The sequence below is a fragment of the Peromyscus californicus genome, unplaced genomic scaffold (assembly GCF_007827085.1).
Source record: "Peromyscus californicus insignis strain IS unplaced genomic scaffold, ASM782708v3 Scaffold_6__1_contigs__length_162567912, whole genome shotgun sequence".
Lineage (NCBI taxonomy): Eukaryota > Metazoa > Chordata > Mammalia > Rodentia > Cricetidae > Peromyscus > Peromyscus californicus.
In genome coordinates, this window is record NW_026294584.1 from 54,212,681 (window position 1) to 54,235,607 (window position 22,927).

General features: G+C 40.9%; 1 gene segment (V, D, J or C); it reads left to right on the top strand.

The window, feature by feature from the left end:
- Positions 1 to 217: 217 nt before the first annotated feature.
- LOC128098744 (T-cell receptor beta-1 chain C region-like) overlaps positions 218 to 22,927 on the top strand; it is a 431,175-nt gene continuing 408,465 nt past the window's right edge. Inside the window, 2 exon segments of the C gene segment in view lie at positions 218 to 266; positions 369 to 660. Of these exon segments, the coding sequence occupies positions 218 to 266; positions 369 to 660 (341 nt within the window).

A 22,927-nucleotide genomic window follows, 5' to 3' on the forward strand; every position in this document is an offset into this window, starting at 1 on the left:
CTATGTCTCAGTTTCTCTCTGCCTCTGTGTGTGTGCGCACACACATGCATGCTCGCATATGTCTGTCTGTCTGTCTGTATTGATGAATCAAGTGCCTTTCTGACTTCAGTGGTAGATAGACAAATCACATGTCAGCTATAGTGGAGCCTACTGCCTGCTCTGATAACAGCAGTAGAACCCTGAGGTAAGGACTTATCTGGTCTGCCCTGACCCAACCATGGGTTCCAGGTTCCTAAGCTGTGTGGCCTTCTGCCTCTTGGGAGTAGGTGAGTAGTTGAGTTCCTAGGCAAGAAGATGTGATCCTGTTTGAGTCCTTTGAGCATGCTTACTTCTGAAATTTCCCTGAATTCTGATGATTTTTTCCACAGGTCCCCTGGAGACGGCTGTTTTCCAGACTCCAAAACATCTTGTCACACAGGTGGGAAATAAAGCATTTCTCGAGTGTGAACAAAAGCTGGGCCATGATGCTATGTACTGGTACAAGCAAGACTCTAAGCAATTGCTGAAGATTATGTTTATCTACAATAATAAGCAACTCATTTTAAATGAATCAGTTCCAAGTCGCTTCTCACCTCAGTCTCCAGATAAAGCTCTTTTGAATCTTCATGTCAAGTCTTTAGAACTGGATGACACTGCTGTGTACTTTTGTGCCAGCAGCTATGACACAGCCATGCAGAGCCACTGCTTCCCTGTGCACAAACCCAGCCAGCCAGGAAGCAGTGGGGGTTGAGCGTTAACCCACACCTCATGCTCCATGTCCCCAGGGCTTTTCAGTTATGGCCTAACCTCCTATGACAGTCCATGAGGTGAATTAGTTCTGTGTTTTATGCACAGATGAGTCTTACAGAATTCTGCAGATTAGCCAGAATGGTAATTGACATAGTCACCCAAGTACCTAGACTCTGCCAACAATGAAAGACCCTGGACATATTAACTGAGAGAAGACACTGCTTCTTCTTTTCTGCCATGTATGTATTGCCTGTAACATTAGAATTGAAGGCAGATGGTTTCTACAAGTATTTGAGGAGCACAAATCTAAAGGGCAGAGCAAAATAATTGATTCTAAGATGCTACAGGAAACTCAGATCATCACTGAGGGTTGTTTTTGTTTGTTTGTTTGTTTCAAGAGAAATGTATCTGGAGAAGCAGGAGTGTCCATGGCCACAGGTAAACTAAAAAGAAAAGATGAGGGAGAAGTTGTTTGAGTCAGGCATCTACGTGAGGACCCCTTCTCATCAACTAACACAATTGTTCTCCCTATTCTGTTGTCTTTCATCCTTCTCCAAAAGTAGGCAGCAGTAGATGCTGGAGGATAGTTTGAGACACAGAAAGGACTTTAGCTATAAATTTCCATGTAGTAGTGAGCTATTGGGCTTACTAGAGTTACATAATATTGTTCCAGGACTGGAGTTACCTCATAGTCTAAATGATTCATACATTATCTGTATGTCCAGGGCCTTCCCCAAGCTCCCACAACCAAGAACAGAGGTGGTTAATAGCTCAAATGACCTCTACACTCTCTGTATGATCAAGACTAGGCTATATCATTCTGTAGACTCTTGAGGTTGTACAGGTTAGCCTGTCTCTAGAAGAAATCACATGTATTCTGAGTCGAGTTTTGATGTAATTACACTTCCTTCCTCACTGGGTGTTGTGCTATACCAGGAATTTTCCCCCAAATTGTACCATGTTTAAATTCACTGGGAATAAATCATCAGTCATCAGGCTCCCCAGAGTTTGATCCATGTTGACCGAGCCAATCTGAGACAAGTTTTCATTCTCACCTGTTCCTGGTTCTCTTCCCTGCCTGCCGTGACCACTTGCAGGGACCCCCTCAACATATGATTACATTTGTATTTTGGTACAATACAACAGTGGTATGGGCTAGATGGGTGAGACTCACCAAGAGAAGACACAAATATTCTGTAAGACATGGTATAAAGCAGTTAATGTGAGCCATTGTTAGTGATAGTGTGGATGTTCTGAGTTAGTCACTTTCTTATACAAGTCCTATTTTATCCAGTGTTTGAATGCAGCATTTTGTAGGGACAAGTTCAGCCTTACTCTCCCTATTAGGGAGTCCTAGCACATAGCTATTTTTGCTCATTCACAGACTTTCTGTAAAAACCAAAGTGTAGCTAATTGTTGTGCTAGAAACCTCATCCAACTACTGAGGGATCTGGATGCAGAGATCCATGACTAGGCCCCGGGTGGATCTCTGGGAGTCCAATTAGCGAGAATGAGGAGGGTTTATATGAGCGAGAATTGTTGAGACCAAGGTTGGATAAAGCACAGGGACAAATAGCCAAATGAATGGAAACACATGAACTATGAACCAATGGCTGAGGGGTCCCCACTGGATCAGGCCCTCTGAATGGATGAGACAGTTGATTGGCTTGATCTGTTTGGGAGGCATCCAGGCAGTGGGACCAGATCTTGTGCTCATTGCATGAGTTGGCTGTTTGAAACCTGGGGCCTATGCAGGATTGTTTGGCTCGGCCTGGGAGGAGGGGACTAGACCTACCTGGACTGAGTCTACCAGGTTGACCTCAGTCTGTGGGGAAGGCTTTGCCCTGGAGGAGATGGGAATGGGGGGGGGGGTTGGGGGGAAGGTGAGGGGGACGGGAGGGGGGAGAACAAGGGAATCCGTGGCTGATATGTAGAACTGAATTGTATTGCAAAATAAATTAATAAAAAAAAAAAAAAACTCATTGAAAAAAAAAAAAAAAAAAAAAAAAAAAAAAAAAACCAAAGTGTTTTACCAATGTCTCTCCTATATAATGAAGCCCAAATGCCAGAGTCCTCTAGCCCTAACTGTCTGCTGAAAATTCTTCTCAACTTTCTAGCCTTCCAGAATGTTCTCCATTCTGCCTTCAGGTAGCCCAACCTCTGCACCCACAAATTCAATAGTGTTCTCTCAAAAAAGATCTATTTATTCAGATTCTTTGGGTTCCTTTTCAGCACTCTGTGCCCCAAATTCTAGCTGTCTTGAAATTGTTAATCCTCAAGTACAGTGCACCATGATTAATTAGTAAAATATACACAGCAATAAGTGAATACTCCAATTTATTTAGGAGTTATGGACCACACATTTTCTAGACTAAAAACAAAAACTCAACATCTTCATAGAGATATGTTTTAATAAAGGTAGTATCTAGTACCTAAGTGGTCAAATGCAATACACATTTTATATAAGGAAATAGAAGCAATCATGTTGGGCCACCCCAATTTGTCTCCATTGGAAGGGTATGGGAAGTCATGATGAGGCTAGTTCCATTTCTAACATTCCAAAAATGGACAGAGCTTGGATTGTTTCATCTCAGCTTTTCTGGTTGTACAGGTGAGAAATGTCATATTTACACATATGAAATGATTTAAACACTACAATACAAAATGACTTCCTTAAATATATTAGAATTTTATTTTCTGGTTATCTATGAATATGCTTAATTGTCCTGCTAATCTGTGGGTGAACATGGTGTTTTGTTGCTTGCTCCTAGTTGTTGGTCACTGAAGACTGAACAAACCAATTTGGCCTATAAGCTCCACACAAGATGCATAGCTAACACCCACTTGACTCCTTGCTGAGTAAGAATCCCGGCACTGCCAACCTCTGCTTAGCAGAAATCAGAGTGAGACTTACGGTGTGTAAATGGGCCACTTTGGCCACAGGATGGAGCTGTGATCTAAGGATATCTATGAAGTTGGTGATGGGGAAGATGAGCCACTGGAGGGTGGGAAAAGGGGGAAATCTCACCCATCTGGACTCCTTGTTAGGTGGAAGCCTCAGTTGTAGACATCTCAAAAACGCTGGCATAAATTTCTAATTGATTTCCCTTGGTCTAATATCAAATGATGTCTGTTTCAGCATCTTATATACAATATCTTTCCTCTACACCTACTCAAGTTCTATACCTCAAACAACATGCACACGGGCTGTCTCATCCATTTTACATTCTCTTCAGTGTCTTAACCAGTGTCTGGCTTCTGAATGACACCACAGTCATACACTTCAAATGATAAATAGGCATTCAAAATCATCTAACCATCACTATAAACCACCCCTACCTTCCATAAAGCTGAGCCACCACCGTTAAGCATGAACCAGAACAGCAGTTTGAGGGTGCTATTCCTTGAAACCGAGCAGGAGAGGAAGGGGATCTTTTGAAGGAGAAATGGGCTGTGTTAGAGAGGGCCCTGGGAGAGGGTGGCGGTGAAGAACTGCGCGATGAGACTGTAGCTACAAGCATGGGAACAACTTCTAGAAATACCTCTGAGGGTTAAAAAGTTGAGTTGTCGTTTTTTTAAACATTCATTCCTCCTAGCTCAGTAAATTCACCTTCTAGTACAATCTAAGTTGACTGTGAATGGGGAAAAGGAAACATCTCTTGGAGCAGGAGAAACTAAAAAGGATAGTGACATCACAGGCAAAAGCACCAATCAGTGCCACGAGGGATAGACCCAGCTGCCATCCAGGGTATCTTGCTACACAACGCCCATCTGGGACCTGATTCCACCATGAGATGCTGGCTGCTCTTCTATATTTTCCTATGTCTCCTAGAGGCAGGTGAGTCTTGGATGCTTCTGGCTCCTAGCTCCAAATTTCTTTTAGCTGAAGCCATCACCTTTTTTCCTGAACCATGTCTAAATTTTGCCCTCTTCTTCCCACAGTGCTCATGAACACTAAAATTTCTCAGATACCTAGATATCTGGTCATGGGAAGAGCAAATAGTAAATCTTTGCAATGTGAACAATATCTGGGAAATAATGCCATGTACTGGTATAAACAGAACGCCGAGAAGCCGCCAGAGCTCATGTTCTTCTACAATCTTAAACAACTGATTCAAAATGAGACTGTGCCCAGTCGTTTCTCACCTGAATGTCCAGACACCTCCAAGTTATTCCTTCACCTGTCTGCCCTGGAGCCAGAAGACTCAGCTGTGTATTTCTGTGCCAGCAGCAAAGACACAGCCCTGCAGATTCATCAGCTCTCTGTACACAAACCTACAACTCCAGGAAGCTGTGGGACAACTGAGGGCTCCATTGAACATTTCCTGTAGGACCCAAGGCAGATGTTGCAAACCATAATACTACCTTCCAACTCAACCCATGTAGCACCTCTAGATTTCATGGTCATGTTTAGGGGTGGTGCTTCCTTTACTGCGCTTGGCTTTCCTGCCAACTGATGAGAAGATAAATACTTGTGGGGTTCATTTTTAAATGATTTTGTAATTGAGAGAAAATAAACCTGCTAGAAAGTGAATCATTTCAACTAATAGCTTACAAAACACCTCAGTACATAGTTAGATTCAATCCAGGGCTAGAAAGTGAGACATCTTTCTGAGAGAGGCATCCTGTTCTGTATACTTTCGGTCCTGCCACTTCAAAGCCTCTTCTCCAGTACTGTTGCCACCAGATCCAGGAAGCACTAAGTCGTGAGGAATCAGAGGCTAAGAATCTAAGAAAGGATGCCAGGTCTGGAGCCAGATGACCGGGCAGGAGATGACCATAGCCTTTGGGAAATGTGTTTGAAATACATACATACACACACACACACACACACACACACACACACATACACACACACACACACACACACACACACACACACACACACACACACACACACACACACATATAGTCTTTAGTAGTTCTGTATTTCTGATGTTGTCTATGCCAGCATTTCTTTTTTCTCCATCTTTAGCTAGTCTTACACATTAGCTCTGATCAAAATGCTTTGTCTGCACAGAAACTTTCTCTGAATCCCGCACATAGAAACTGCACTGGTGTGTTTCCACGCATTCAGCTGGAAGCCAACTCTTACCAACATCTGTCTGTTTCTTTAGTTTCATCACATTGAAAACCACCACCACGCTCAGAGCCTCTGGCATGCAGCTTTTCACTGGCCATCAGAAAAAAAAAGAGGAGAGCCTATGATTCTTTTCAAGTTCTGACCTTGGTCTCACTGTCTGAAACTGTAAACCCTGTCAGCCCATGATTTAATGCACACTGCATCCTTTAGAATATCCATGGGGCTACATTGGGGCATCTCATACCCATGATGGGCACTCTGGTTTCTATTCTCTTGATGGCACCCTGGAGATTGAGTGTAGCACAGACAGTGACATTGTGGACTTTCCCTTATGGTCTGTTAGCAACCAAAGCCCCAGTTGTGAATCCTCTGGTCCTATGTGACCCTACCATGGACAGTGCTCTCCTTTGCTGGGTAAACTTTGGTACTGTGGGTGTGAGTCTAGAAAGCACTTGGGAAGCTCTCATCTGCATTTACATAGGAGCAATTCTTAAATTTCTCTTCATTCCTTTTTTTGCCTTCTGTCTCCTCCACAGGACACATGGAACCTGGAGTCACACAGACTCCTAGTCATGAAGTTACAGAAATGGGACAGAATGTCATTTATAGATGTGACACAATTTCTGGTCATTTTGCCATCTCTTGGTACCAACAGACACCAGAAAAAAGGAGTGGGGAGTTTGTGGTTTCATTCTGTGAGATGACTTGTTCAGAAAAGGGTGAATTTTTCCAAGGGCCAATACTCAGCATAAATGCCTGGTGGATTGTTCTCCACTCTGAAGATTCAGCCTGTTCATCCAGGAGGCTCCACTGTGCTTCTGTGCCAGCAGCTTAGCCACAGCCCTACAGAGAGGTTTCCTGTGTCTGAAAAAAAAAAACTTAATGATCTTCATGCCTAAGGAGGTGGAGACAGGTGGTCAAAGGTGAAGGTGCTTCCGATGGAAGTAAGAAAGTAACTCCAACCGCCTGGAAGTAGATGGAAATGGGCGTGTGTGGAGTCATGCTTGGGAAATGTTCACAGGCATCATAGGATGTGACTATGAAGGCAGCAGTGGGGCGAAAGCAGCCAGAGTAGTGACCACCAGCACCCACACAGGAATCTCTGCACCCACTTTGGGTCTCAGGTTGAGTTTCTTCTTATTCAGTAGGACAGGACTTTTCATCTGTGAGTGGAGACTCATTTTCTAGAGGGGACATGAAGGATTTTCATGAGCATACTGAAAACAGTCAGCTGAGAATTTTCCAGAAAGGGAGTAGATCTAAGGACCGGAGTCTGAAGGTTAATAAGGAAGGTTGGTTTGGATGGGCAGCTGACAGCAGAAGCAGGAGCCTGCTCTTGGGACACGGAGGCTATTGGAACCATGGCTGCCCGTGCCTGTCGAGTGGCCTGCAAGCTGTGCAGTGAGCTCCTGGTTTCCAGGTTTTGTGAGCTGCAGTGGGGGTTAGTGATGCAGCTGTCTTTGAATCACTTCTGTTCCTGGAAGGAACCTCTCACTAGTACTCACATAAGCAACCCCTCACCCATACTCATGTAAGTCACCCCTCACCCATACACATGTAAGTAACCCCAGTAAAACTCATCATTTCACCCAGCTGGACTTCGGTGATCTCCATTCTGTAATCTGCCATTGAATACTTATCTGAGGTAATAGATGTTTGTTTGCATGCCTTTAGGAATAGTGTCACACAACAACTCAGGAACAGAATGGATGATTTATATTCCACAGGGGCAATGGTTGGGGGTTGACACAAGAACCATTCACAGGGTCATATATATTCATGTATATATTGCAGTCTGACCCAGTTCAGGCAACTCTCCTTCATGCTATGAAGTTACCAATCTCTCTAGAAAGGGTTTCTGGCTTACTAGGATAGAAGCAAAGTTTGGAGGCAATATGTGCTTTCATATTTTCAGAACGAGTATATAATTTATCATCTAAAGTGGAGTCTATTTGGAATGAGAGAGATGCTGCTAATGATTTCTCTTGAGCAATGGACGTGCCTCGTAACATTTAATATACATGCATCCCAGGCCTAAAGCTTTGGGTTTCTTTCAGATTCACAGTAGAAAGAGGCTCTGGACTTGTCTTGGTGTAGCCATAGAGTACAAGCTTCTCTGCAGCGCACAAGAGAAGTTCTTTCCTTGAAAGACCTCAGTTTCGAGACTCACTACTTCTCTCCATTGACAGACTTTGTGCTCACTGAACAGATTGGTGTGAGTCAGGCACAAAGGAAAGTGGACGAGTTCTGTCTCCTGCTTCTTTCTCCCCCTGTATCGTACCTGCCATCCTTAACTAGCCATCCACAGGCCATTATGCTGGTGACTGCAAAGGTGCTATACAGCACTGCAAAGATAACTCAGTGTGCAGAAAGTGGCCGCCATGCAGGTGTGCAGGTCTGCTCCATCAAGCTGGGAACTCCCATCCCAGAACTCTTCTGTCTTCATCTGCTGCTGACTTCAAGTCTTCTTTGTCTCTGCCCTTTGATGAGAACAATTTCTGCTTTCCTCAGTAGGGGAAGAAAACTCTAGTTTTATCTTAACAGAGTCTCTTTTTCATCCCCCATATTCCCTACCCTCCTTTCTTTCCTTTGGGTTCTGATTAAAATGTCACCTCATTTCTATGACCCATCCCATTATCTGTTACCATGATGACCTCTCCTCACATTGAGCCTCAGGCACTGACTAAAATTAACCTGCTGTTTACTAACCCTGACATATAGATGACAGCCTCTACCTTAGAGCATTAATGTAAATGACTTATTTATGTTCTTTACATAATAATCACTTATTTATGTGACTTATATGCTAATATAAAACACTTACGTTACAGAATGATATCACTTATTTAAAATGCTAAGTAGATGCTCAGTGTCCCATAAATGGCAGGCATTCTGTATAATTTTGTCAAGGGTATAGTAGCACCTTCTTAAGGGGTATCTTTGCTCCAAAAATATTACACCTTACAGGACTGGAGGGTGTTCAGGACATGCCTATTCTATTGATGATGCTAGAATATAAGACAAATAAGCAAAGAGTGTGCTAGAAAGAACTGATTGCTTTTTGTATTATAAAGCTTCTCTTCAAGAGAAAGGTCTTTTGACAGCTGGAAACCAGCCACCTACATGCAGTTTTGATAATTTCTTCTCTCTCAGCATTAGAGGATGGTGTTATATTTCTAGCCTGGGTTGTGTTAGGGGAATAAAGTTATAAACTAAAACCTCTTTCAAACCCAGAAAACCTCTCAAGAAAATGAGAAAAGAAAGAAAGTTGTTTAGTTATTTCATAAGCATTACCCAGACTGTGGGATGCATATAGATAATCTGCTGATGAATTCAAATGAGTAGATAAACTCACTATACATATGATCTCAAGAGGAACAATTACTGATCTTCAGTGAAGGGGACTTAACTGGACCCCTTGTCACCAGTAGTTCATTCTAGAATCACTTGGTGATTGCATTGGTCACCTAGGAGAGCTAATGGGCTTTACCTGAAGGAAAATATACTGCTCACATACTTGTGAAATGACGTAGCTTTGCAATTTAATGTAAAGCACATATTGTGCATTAAGTTAGGTAGACTCCTAAATTAGAGTCTGCCAAGTGAAAGGAGGCTCCTACTTGAGTTAAGGTGGGCTCCCAAGTTAGGCTGTACCCCTCGCTCAGACATGGAGATGCTCCTGTCTATACACATTCTACTATAAGTAGGTGTTAAATGTTCACCACTCAGTGTCTCTCTAAGTATGTAGGGCATCTTGGTGATGAATTTTTTTCTTGGCAGGCTTTGTATGGTGCTTATTTGCCCAAACACATCCACACATAGAGAAAGTCGGTAGATATTAGATATATTTTACTATTTTTTGCCTTTACATTTATCTTATAAGTCTTATTTTATAACTATGGTGCATAGTGCAGTTGTATCTTTATATATTATATTTCTTTCTATGATAGTATCTTTACAGAACTTTTAGACTAGCATGGGAAAAGACAAGCACTCATGTTAATAAAAATTCAATAACTTATAGACAGAAGCAAGATAACAGTTTTGGGACTTTTGGAAAAATGGAGTTGACTTCTTACTTGGTGAATAAATAGAGTAGTCAATATCTCCACCAAGCCAGTCATACTTGATTAGAGCCAGAAGCAAAGGCTTGGCCTCTAGGATTTTGTGTAATCATGGAAGCAGTTGGGGAAAATAAGTCTTGCATTTTTGCTATATATTGTGATATGAGTATCTTCTATATACAAAAGTTTCTATTAAAAATATACACTCATCCAGCCTCTATGGCAATAAGTATGAAGATTTTAAAAACAAACAAACAAAAAAGTCAAACAAACAGGAAAAAAAACAAACAATGAAACTAGGAATAGACCTACCATACTACTACTACTACTCATACCACTAAGTATTTACCCAAGGGATTCTGTTTTTTAATTTTTATGATTACTCTTTTTTAAACTAATTTATTTATTTTACATCCTGGCCACAGTTTCCCTTCCTCCTCTTCTCTCATTCCCTCCTCTCACCTCCCCTCCACATGCCCCACACCCACTCTCCTTCTGTTTCTGTTCAGAAAGAGGCAGGCCTCCTATGAGTATCAACAACGCATGGAATATCAAGTTGCAGTAGAACTGAGCTGCTCCCCTTGTATTAAGCGTGGGCAAGACAACCTAGTACGAGAAATAGAGTCTCAAAAGAATCATAGAAAGCCTGCCAAGAAAAGAATTCATCACCAAGATGCCCTATGTATGTATAGACACTGAGTGGCGAACATTTAACACCTACTTATAGTAGAATGTGTATAGACAGGAACATCTCCATGTCTGAGCAAGGGGTACAGCCTAACTTGGGAGCCTACCTTAACTCAAATAGGAGCTTCCCTTCATTTGGCAGACTCTAATTTAGGAGTCTACCTAACTTAATGCACAATATGTGCTTTACATCAAGTTGGAAAGCTACCTTATTTCACAAGTATATGAGAAGTTTATTTTCCTTCAGGTAAAGCCCATTAGCTCTCCTAGATGACCAATGCAATCACGAAGTGATTCTAGAACTAACTACTGGTGACAAGGGATCCTGTTAAGTCCCCTTCACTACAGACCAATAATTGTTCCTCTTGAAATTATAAGTATAGTGAGTTTATCTACTCATTTAAATTTATCAGCAGATTATCTATATGCATACCACAGTTTGGGTAACACTTATGAAATACGTTCATCATACAATATACACGTGTCTGAAAAACTGAAAATATAAGATTAAAATAAAATTTAAAAATATTGATTTTCAAAGGTATTCTGGGCATATTTTTCCTGTTAGATTTATTGTTATACTATTAGGAATTTTAAAGCAAAGAAATATAATATGAAGATATAATTGTGTAAGCATGGCCCACAAATAAACCAATGTTATTAGTATTATTTGCATAAGGTAGACCTTCCTCCTACATAAAGATCAAAGTATCCCAAGTGTTCCTGGATGAGCTCTGCCCAATTGTATCAGAGCACTAGGATTCTGTAGTTAGAAATGCTGCTTACATGGCAGGTGAACGTGGAGAACAGAAAGTCCATTCTTGACTTGTGGATCCTGTCTTCCATAAATCTCTCTTTTCTCAAGTTCTAGTCATTTGTAAAGGTGAGTGTCTACTGAGGATTCTGATTGAATTCATTTTATCATTTCATTTCTACAATTGAATTGGAATGGCATTTCATCCACTGCTTCCAGCCTCAGGCTTCTGGTATTCAGTTTCAGTGTTTTTTTTTTCAATTGTTTATTTCCCATTTGGATTTATCGAAGCTCTAAAACTTCTTATTGAATTTCCAGATGAGTATCTTCCCCTGGGTATGCCATGGACACACACAAATTCAAGTGCAGAAAATGAAATTAGTCCTACTCCACGCTACACAAGACCCACTGAAAACTGCCATTGCTTGCTCTATATAATTGGTTCTTTCATTTGAAATATATTTTCAATAACTGACTGGATGATGAACAATTTAAAAGATGCTTGGGAATCATGACTCAAGCACTCAATGAGTCAAGTTACAGAAATCAATAACTAAGTCTTCAGAGTCAATGGTACAGCCTCTAATTGGCACTCTGGTTTGAAGGCAGTAAGACAAATAAACCATTTATTTTTCAGGTTTATAAGATAAACAGATCTCCAAGAGAATGACTTGCACTTCAGAAGTTTAAGGAAAAACAATGTTTTCCCAGCTAATTCAGGTCTTATAAATAACAGTTTATTTGATAATTTCATTTCTCACCTGCTACTTTTTTCCACCCATGAGACATCACACTTAATGACTCTATGTAAGTCCTTGTGGCCGTGGAAAGCACAAATTCATTGTAGAGGAGATTCTTGTCCAAGTTCAGTCACAGCATTTTTACCTGTCATATAGCTGGTCTCCAGTGGGCTGCGAGGCATCAGGGTTGAGGATGCTAAGTGCACAGTGAACCTGTCTTCAAAACACATTCTAAACCACCTGATCCTCCACCGCAGTCACTAGTGCAGATAAAACTTGAACCTTGCTTTTTTTTTATTTTAGGTAAATTATGGAAATAGATTATCTGAGCTTTGAGTAGAGCAGTTTTTCAATCACAGGATTTTACAATTGAAATTACTTCCTGTAACTATGGAGAGCGATGTTTTACCTGACTCAATATTTGAAAGCAACAAAATAACAGCAAAAGGGAACAGAATCCCACCATATATTCACTTTCTGAAACAGAAACAAAGGGGCAGTGGACCTGGGGGAGGAGTGGGGTTTTGTGGGAAGTGGGGACTGAGAGAAGGGAAGGGAAGGGAAGGGAAAATGTGGTCAGGATGTATTGTATGAGAGAAGACTTTAAAAAAATAAAATTAAAAAAAATTGTAGCTGGGCGGTGGCTGTGCACACCTTTAATCCCAGCACTCAGGAGGCAGAGGCAGGTGGATCTCTTTGAGTTCCAGGCCAGCCTGGTCTACAAAGTGAGTTCCAGGACAGCTAGGGCTGTTACACAGAGAAACCCTGTATTGAAAAACCTAATTAATTAATTAAATAAATTTAAAAAATTCAAACATTATACTTCTCAGGATGGCTATTTACAACAAGAAACTAGATAATAAGTGTTGTCACAGATGCAGAGAAATCAGATTTGTGTGTGTGTATTGCTAGTAGGAGATTAAAAGAGTTTGACTACTCATTGTGGAAAAGAATACGGAAGTTCCTCCAAACCTTCTGCATAGAATTATTCTGTAGTCCATCAACTCAACTTTTGAATATATGTGTGCAAAGGAGTGAGAGCAGGACTAGAACAGATAGGTGTAGAGTACAGACAGCAGTGCTCTACCCCAGAGCAGCCAAAGGTGGAAGCAATGTCTGTCCACGGATGCATGGGTAAATCATTGCATACACACACACACACACACACACACACACACACACCCCACAACACACATACACACACTCACACATGCGTGTATGGAAGCACACACTCATATATGCTAGAATATTATCCACCCTTAAAAAAATAAACTCTTGATACAGACAAGAGCATGGATGAATCTTGAAGACATTGTGTGATATGAAAGGAGCCGGGGGGAAAAAGACAAACATTGCTTGACTGTATGATTCCAAATAGAATGGAAACATCCTGAGAATGGGAGTGGAGAGAATGAGCAGTTTGCCTTCAATAAGTACAGAGTTTCACTTTGGGAAGATGAATAAGTGGGGAGGATGGATAGTTATGATAGATGCACAATGATGTGGATGTTTTAATGCTTCTGAACTATATATTTAAAGTGCTTAAAACTAACATCAAGGAAAATAGTTACAATAGTGAATTTTATGTGTTTTTTTATCACAATAAAATAAAGGATATTTAATTACTGTATTTTATAACACTATGTAATTTATATGAAACTATCATTATGAAAGTTAAAGAATAGTTTAAGCAATCATTTAGAAAGACAGTCCAAATCACTAAAGAAGAAATCCATTCCAGAAGAGATTGGTGATGTGTAAATTTTCATGAAGAGATTGGAACAATTGTCTATTGTATGGCAGAGACAGCAGACCAATGACATGTTTCACTCAAGTCTCATTTGATGTATCAAAGAGTTTTTTAGGGCTATTTACAGAGGCATAAGAAGTTTACAGGAGCATGGTAACTCAAAATGCATCATTCAAAAGCCCACTGTAGAGTGAGTGACCACACATGAAAGCTATATTTCTGAGGCCCCTGTCACCTTGGAGGCAACTCCCTCAAAGGGTCTCTCTGACAATCACTAACTTCTTAAACTGGGACAGGGCCTTGTGAATCCTTAAACTTTCAGAATCTTCTGTGCTTTATAAATTTCATCAGCTTTCTGAGTCATAGGTCTCCCCCTCCCTCCAGGAGAGAGTCTACTCAGAGGAAATAACCACATAATTGGTTAACTATAACTTTGAATATATAGATTAGTAAGATATGAAGGTATTATCTGACAACATTTTTTCAGAGTGAAATGTTATTGATGGGAATATTATGAGTGTTGGGTGTAGAAGATAAATTTGAGGATGGTGTTCCATCCATGGTGGGTGGGATCATCTGGAATTTCTGGGGATTCTTGAGAGGGAATGTAAAAGAAGAAAGGAGGCAAAGGGTGGGAAACCACTTCCTGTCTTTTATGGGTCCTTGTCAGTGTGCCCAGTCTTTTGTTCTGGCTCTCCTGCACCTGTCAGTACCCCAGTGAATAGTTTTGTTGAGAGATTCAAGGAAAGCCAGCTCTCTGGCCAGGTAATGTGACAGGGCTGGACAAGCAGGAGAGTTGCCTATGGCAACGAGCAGAAGCCCTCAGCTGAGATGTCATAGTTTTTTACATTGGTGGGCTGTAAGGAGATTTTACATAGATCTTGAAATGAAGGGAATCTATAGGTATTATCTAGATTATAAACTAGCCAAATATCTCAAAATATCCCAAATAAATTAAAAGGAAAATTTAAAGATAGGATCCAGTTTTGTAGTTCCTATTAGGAAAAATATCTTCTCAGTTTTTTTGAACCTTACACACTGATAACATTTTCTTCTACATCAAAATACCTGGTCATGTGAATGTCAAATGCATTTGATGTGCTATGACCTTTAATAAATTAAGTGCACATGGTCCCATGGACTGGACTACTTTACGTCCTTGTATATTTGCAGATGGTATGTTTATCAAATTTGTTTAAACATCCTTGGTTCATCTATTTGAGTAATTTGCATACTAGAGATATAAACTGATCAGCTGGTTACTGCCTATTTCATTTGGGATATGATAACAAAATACCACAGCCAAGCAAAACAACAGACATGAATTTCTCTATGTTCTAAGGCTGAAAGTCATTGAGCAAGGCAGAAAAGATCCAGTGTCCAGAGAGGACTTAACATCTGGCTCATCCATGATACCTTCTTGCTGTGTTCTCACCTACAGTTGATTCCTGCCTTGAAAATTCAGTTAGATTATTCCAATGCAAGTATGAAGTCCGACAAAACAGAGCTGACACAATTTTCCTACTGTTTTCACACTACAGGCTTAGGCTCACCTATCTTCTTACTCATATTATAGTTCCCAAATAGGTTCTGTCCTCCTAGAAGAGTCTCACAGCTCGAGGTTCATCTCTGGTTTTTGTATTTCCTTTTTGCCTCATTAGCTTCACTGGAGGAAAACAGCTGGAAGATGATGCTACTTTGCAGTTTTAAAATGAGTCAGGCATTTATATTTCACACATTTTTTGTTATTATCTGGGCTTCCTTCCTTCTGAAATATAATGGGTTTTTTTTTAATGGATGCTAATGCATTTCCAAGCTTGACTGGTTATTTAGAAGTTTGAGCTAATTGAAACAAAACATCACTAGGTACTCCTTTTAGAGCAAAAAAACACACTTTTTTCAATGTGCATTATACTGACAGCTTGTGTTTTTTAAGATTTTGAGTAGAAACTTTCATTTTTATACCACCCAAATCTTCATTAGATACATCAACTTCTATTATCAAAGGTTTTAGTGAGTTTTGTATGCCCAGAATTTTAAAATTTGTTAAGCAAGACTGAGTTTGAGAGAACTTTATCTGGTTTATAATCATGAAGAATTAAGGGAGAATTTTCCCCCTATGGGTAGCATCTTATCAGTGTGTGGGTCACTATTTCAGAGTAATTGGTTTATCCATAAATGACAGCTCATGTCTGCTGCACCTGGCTCAGCAAATACTTCTCAGTGATACCTTTTGAGATTGTGTGCATTTATACCCAGAAAATAAAAAATAGGTTGGGTAAGAATATCTATATTTCTTTATATAATGCTCTACTTAAAACTTAATGACAGATAAGCAGATATATTTAAAGACCTTAACACTAGAGGTGATTTAAGTCAGAAGTAGTATCTGTAAGGCCAGTGCTCAGACACTGTTTTCCTAAGTGTGCCTGTTAAACTTTTAATCCCACCTTAATCCAGGCAGGACTCTCTCCTTCCTAGCTTACTGGGCATAGGGTATAGGAATAGCTCATCTCTAACTTTAGCATCAAAGAAAAAGTCAAAGGAATTTAATCACCTGTATTGTCCACATGTCTACTTGTATATGGGAAAATAAGAATTGGATTGTTGTTAATTGGCTGAAGCCAAAAGAGTTCTAGAATAGAGAGACTAGAAGAAAAAGCAGCAAATGCCACAGGAGTGTGGAACATCCATGGTGGCTTATTTCAGGGTAAGTTGGTCAATGATAAAGAGGAGTGAAAAAGGTCTCTGCCATGAGAGAATTGGCTAGGGCCATCTGAGAACAAAGGCTGTCTGCAGTGAATGACTGAATGAATCTGGTAACTCATTCTACATTTTCCTTTATCATTTTCCTCCTAGATTACCCAGGCCTTTGCCATGCTTTTCATTGAAATCTCAAAGGAAAGTTTTAATTCTCTATGACTTTTTCTCTTCCAATGTCAAAAGTGAGATTAAGGGAGGCAAATCTCAAATATTCTGGGGGCTGGCATTTATTTATTTGTCATTTGTTTATTTTGTGCACATATGCATTGTATCATATTGTCCGGCCAGGAAAACTGCACAAATGACAAGATCAGGTGCCACCAAAGAGCTCCCAGTGTTTCTGGTGAAGAGTTCATAGCTGGCTGCCAAAATCATGGAGGATTAAAAACAGTGCTGTTTGAAACTTTGATCCACTAGAAAGTCCAATAACAAATCTATACATTTGCAGGTGTTCTGCAGCAGCGAGCTGTGAAGTTCAGTTATAAAATTAGAGGGTCTCTTTGAGCTTGCAAAGGAGAATGAAGAGTGTGTTGTTGGAGCAGCATGCATACACTGCATAGAGATAAAGAGAGGAACAACTGCCTTCCAGGAGAAGCAGAGGAACTGTGCAAGGACGCATGGCCTGAAGCAGCTCAACCTAGGCCAGCCCCATCTGTCCTCTCAAGGTACCAAGTGACATTCTAACGGGCAAGTTGTGGCAGACAGTCCCACTTGGGGACATCTCTGGTGATTTGTTGGCAGATGTGAGAACCCCGACACTTATTATGGCTTCCCCCTTGCTGACTTCTGTCCCAGATGAATCAATCATTTGCAAAATGCAGTGGAGGTTATATCACACCTGGTCCCAAATGGACAGATTTTTCAACTACCAAAACATGAATTCTGCTCCCCTGGGTTAATGCTCTGAAACACATCGGCAGATTCTGTGTCTGCACAGCTTCTCCTCGAGCTTCTTACCATGCATCAGCCTTTGCATCTGTGACTGCCTTACCCTTTCCTAGGCCAGGAAGTACCGTGTGCTTCCCAGACTGGCCATATGCTGTGCAGTGGCAAGGCTTGGCTTCCAGCTGTCTTGCTCTTCCCCAGCATCAGATAGTCTTGCTTTCTTGCCTTTACTTTCAAAATAATGCAATGTATGCAATCAACTGTGATGTTCATGAAACAAAAATGTTAAAACCTGCTTCCATGGAGCCCTAGCCTGTTTTCAGTCACTATTGCCCTCCCCCAAGCAACTGTCTTATCTACAATTGAATGAGCAGGTGCTATGGGGCATCTCAAGTTTCCATGCAGCTTTTGTGATACTCTGAGGCACTGTGACTTCACAGTCAGAATTGTTCATATAGTCATGAAATCCCCTGACTATATGAACAAAAGGGCAAGTTTGCCAGCATGCTTTTGAAACAAAGACAATGATATTGTAGCAATACTCAGACAGCAGCATGGCCCCTTAGCAAGGAAAACTGTCATCACCACCAAATTTTTTCATCATCTCATCTTCAGGGAGTTGATGCAGCTGGAAACATCATCAAAGTTTCTCAGAAATTTACATAAAGCTGAAAGCAGTTTTAGCTGTGCTGAGTAATAAAAATCTTACTTCTTGCCAATTAGAAGGCATTGTGCCTGTGAGTGAGAGTTTGTGTGTGTGTGAGTGTTTTCTTGTGGAGACTCACCCACCTGGACACAGTTCCTCTCTGGTGTGTTTGTGTTTCCTGGGAAGCCCTGGTTCACTTCTGAGAGCTCCTCCGAGTAAATTCAGACCCTACTAAATCTGCTGTAATCACTGCATTCGGCATAGTCTGTGAATTTGTAAGTTTGCAGATGAATATACAAATTCTAATAACCCCCTTATGAAGTGTGCTATCTAAATTTTGGTGATGATTTACATGTGAAAAGTGAAAAAGCCTAGGTCTGATTAATGAAGAGTAGCTGTGGAATAGCATGATTCCAGGTACATATCCTGAAGATCACCAGTCTTCTTATTTTTATTGTCTGTGTTATCCTAGCTTAACTCTTCATTTGGCTTATTACGAAGGGGCAACATTGATTTTATTTTGAATCACAATGTTGGTTCACACATTTTTTCTGGGGTATCCACTGGATGGTGATGGATTAACCTTAAGTTGGGCAAGCTGGGAAAGCAGAAAAATGAGTGTGTTAAAGACAGGATGAGGGCTTGAGGTTGCTGTTCTTGGTTCAGCTGGTCAGTCATAAATATACTGCCTTAGGAGGTGGGACTCCAGGAACTGATGTGTGCCTCCCACTTGGGTGTGCTGTGACACCACAGTGTGGCAGGGAGCCCTATGGGGCCCATGAAAGCAGCCTTAAAAGGACCCTTGGCTGTGTGCTCAGATGCAGGACCCAGACAGTCAGAGACCTGTTAATTTAAGGAATGGTAAAGGAGTCAGGGCCCTAGAGTGTCACGAAAGAGTGAGTTCCCTGTCCTTTCATGGGTGGTGAAGGAAGGCAAGGGCAGGGAACTAGGGTCAGGCCAGGCACAGCACTAGCAGGGGAAAGTTAATATGGAAGGATATATGGTATGGTATGGTATGGATATGGGGACATGTAGCTGAACCTGACCTCTGTTTGTAAGTCCTACCTCTCAGAGTTGAATCTGTCTTACCATAGACTGCACTGCACCAGGGTATCTTGCATGGAGAGTAATGTCAGAGCATGGCATATGTGCCTATCAGGAGACTATACCTTTCAACCTCCAAATACTTCCCCCAGGAGTCCCCAGCCCTGAACAAGGTGATACTCAAGGTTTTTCATCCTACATGGTCAAAAGCTTCTCTGTGGTGTGGCCTTTGTCTCCTGGGAGCAAGTGAGTCATGGGAACACCTTGGAAGGTTTTGCCCTGTGTTGTTCATGCCTTAAACACAAGACAGATAATGAGGGCCCCAGCAAGCTCTGTCTCTTTTGACTCTTAGACCCAGTGGATTCCAGAATCATGCAAACCCCCAAAATATCTTGTCAAAGACAAAGGACAGCTAGCAACAATGAAGTGCTCTCCTCTCTCTGGACTCCTCTCTGTGTTCTGCTGCCAGAAGACCCTGGGCCAGGAACTCCAGTTCAGTATCGCAGTAGAGAAGAGAGAGAGAGGGAAATGTCTTACTGGATTTGTAGCACAGCACTTTGGTGACTATTGTTCCGAAAGAAATCTGAGTTCCTTGGAGCCAAAGGACTCTGCACTGTTCCTCTAGGCCATCAGCAGAGCACAACCCTGCTTGATCATCAGCATTATGAACAAAAACATTCCTGTCCCTGCTCAGGAAGGAGTCAGGATGGGTCAGGATGCTGCCAGTGAATGTCCTGAGACCCTGAGAAGTGACAGTCCTTTCTCAGATACTTGTGGCTGCATAAATCTATGGTCTGTTTAGTGTTCACAAAACTTGTGCAAGGTAAACATCACTCGACCTGTACATGTAACAAAGCAGCTTTCTTGGGTTCATATTTGATAACTAACTACCTGATATTCCTTTTCCTGCTGCGGGATGTTATGTATGCTAAATGTGTTGCTCTGATTCATTAATAAATAAAACACTGATTGGCCAGTAGCCAGGCAGGAAGTATAGGTGGGACAAGGAGAGAGAATTCTGGGAAGTGGAAGGCTGAGGCAGAAAGATGACCGGCAGTATGGAGGGAATGAGGTGTCTACAAGCGGCACATTACGTTGCATGGTGGATTTAGCCTTTGCTAGTACACAAAAAAGGGGGTTTCTGGGCTACATGCTGCTTTGATAGAAGCATAGAACCACTGTTTCTAAGAGTTGATGGCTCCTGGAGCTGGCAATAAACTACCACCACCATGTTGGGAAGCTGAGGTGGCCAGAGCCACTAGCCAAAGCTGCTATTTTAGCCCTAGTAATGCTAAAGTTTAAAGCAATAGGTTCACAATAAGACAGATTCAGATGGAGTAGTTTACAATGTGTGTAAAATATATGTAGGCTTGAAAGAGACAAAAAAGTGACATATACAGTTATATAAAGAAATACATAGTTTTAAAAAATAAGGTCTTTAAAGAGACAGTAAAGGTAATATAAAAAATAAGCCACATAAAGATGGATATTACACAGAAAATCTGGATTATGTTGTCTTTGGTATTTTTAACTGCAAAAAAAAACCATTTGATTGTAAAAGCTGTTGAGTTAAGCCAATATGTATATTTTAAAGTTACCTTGACTTCAAAATTTGGATGTAAGGATATGTTGCTTTGGAAAGGAGGCTCTGCTTTCATTTCCATAGAAAGCCAGAGGCTATAGATTTGTTCCAGACTAAGATACATCAGGTTTGACCAGCCAAGACCCCCTGAAAGGTCTCCGATGACACCATGGCCCAGATGATCCAACATCCAGAATGGTTTCAAGACAATTGGCTCAGACGATACACCATCACGGACTACTCCATAATCCTAAAATTTTCATTGTGTCCCCATAAGATACAGCTCCTCCTTCCAGCAGGAAGTAGTATGAGAAGCTACTCCCAAATTCCCAAATATACCAAGCTAGCTTTGGATATGGAATTGGCTCTCTCCTCTAAACCCAAGCATATTCCTAAAATAAAAGGTTAAGAGATTCTTTTGTTCCATATCAGCAGAGCCCTCTGGTGTGGGATAGAGAAAAAACCAATATTTTTATTTAAATCAGGTTGATTATAAATGTGGTATCTTTCTAAAGAAAAAAAAGGGGGATAGTATAGATATGATAGGATAAAAGGATAGATTGATTAATGAACCTACTTTTAAAGAGCAATAACTTGTGGAAATGTTTTACATTGCTATGGATTTTAGTTTATTGATACAAATTTAAAGTTAATTTTGTTATACTGTGTGTATATTTCAACTCTTGTTTAAGGTATTATGTTTGTACAGCTCATTTAAAATTGTAATGGATAATTAAGAAATAGATTAATAATTAGTCGTCTATGATAATCATACTTATAGCCATGTTAGTTAAGTCTTCTAGGTATACATAGATATATTTCAGATAGATAGGTAATCTTCAAACACTTCAAAGACCTACAGAATGTGGCATTTAAAATGTTTTAAAAATTTAGACTTTCTGGACAGTGAGACATGTCTGCTCCTGGCAGCACCAATTTACTTCAGAGAGGAGGATGGGTGTTGAAGACACTCCATATGGAGTGTATCTTCACCTTGGCAAAAATAGCCATTTGGACAAGAAACTGTTGTTGCCTGGACTGCTTGATCATCTGGACATGCAGGGCCCATGGGAAGGTGACCACTGAACTTTGCTTGGCAAAATGGTCCTTCAGGTTCCTATTTAACAGAGGAAACTGCCAGACATTCTACAGGACACAGAGAGAAGTGACTGAGAGACTCTAGGCCTGTGGGCTGAAGACAGATGCCCCAACTTTACAAAAGAACTTTGGATGACTATCCAGGTTGCCAGCTGTCTCTGTCTACTCTGGTAAGACTCCCGAAAGTTGCTTGCATCCTTCTCTCTTTTCTCAGATAATAGTATATCCTTCTGGGGTCTTTGATGTAGTTGAAGACTAGATAGTTATAATTTTCCTTAGTTATGATAAAAGATAAGTTAGATATGAAACCTTAGACTCACAAATATAGGATAGGTAGGATATCTTCTTTAATTTTGCCAAATACAAATAGACTAGTTATTATAAATAGACTGGATATTGTAACTGTAATTCTGGCTTGATAATTGTTTTATTATCTTTAATTTTACTATGTTAAAGTTAAAACCTTCCTTTTTGAAAAAAAAGAAAAGGGGAAGTGCTGTGGGATGTTCTGTATGTTAATGTGTTGTTCTGATTGGTTAATAAATAAAACACTGATTGGCTAGTAGCCAGGCAGGAAGTATAGGTGGGACAAGGAGAGAAAATTCTGGGAAGTGGAAGGCTGAGGCAGAGAGATGCTGCCTGCTGCCGCCATGAAAAGCAACATGTGAAGATGCTGGTGAGCCAGGAGCCATGTGGCAAGGTATAGATTAATAGAAATGGGTTAATTTAAGATAGGAGAACTAGATAGCAAAAAGCCTGCCTCGGCTACCTGGAAAACAGGACCCCAAGAAAGACACGGGGATCGCCCAATGACAGAGAAATGGAATGAGATCTACATGAACAGCCTGGACATGAGTGGGGGTAGTGAAGGGAGAGGGTCGAGGGAAAGAGAGCTTGGGGGAGCGGAAGATTCCAGCTGGATCAACAACAGAGAGGGAGAACAAGGGATAGGAGACCATGGTAAATGAAGACCACATGAGAATAGGAAGTAACAAAGTGCTAGAGAGGACCACAGAAATCCACAAAGATACCCCCACAACAGACTGCTGGCAATGGTCGAGATACAGCCCAAACTGACCTACTCTGGTGATGGGATGGCCGA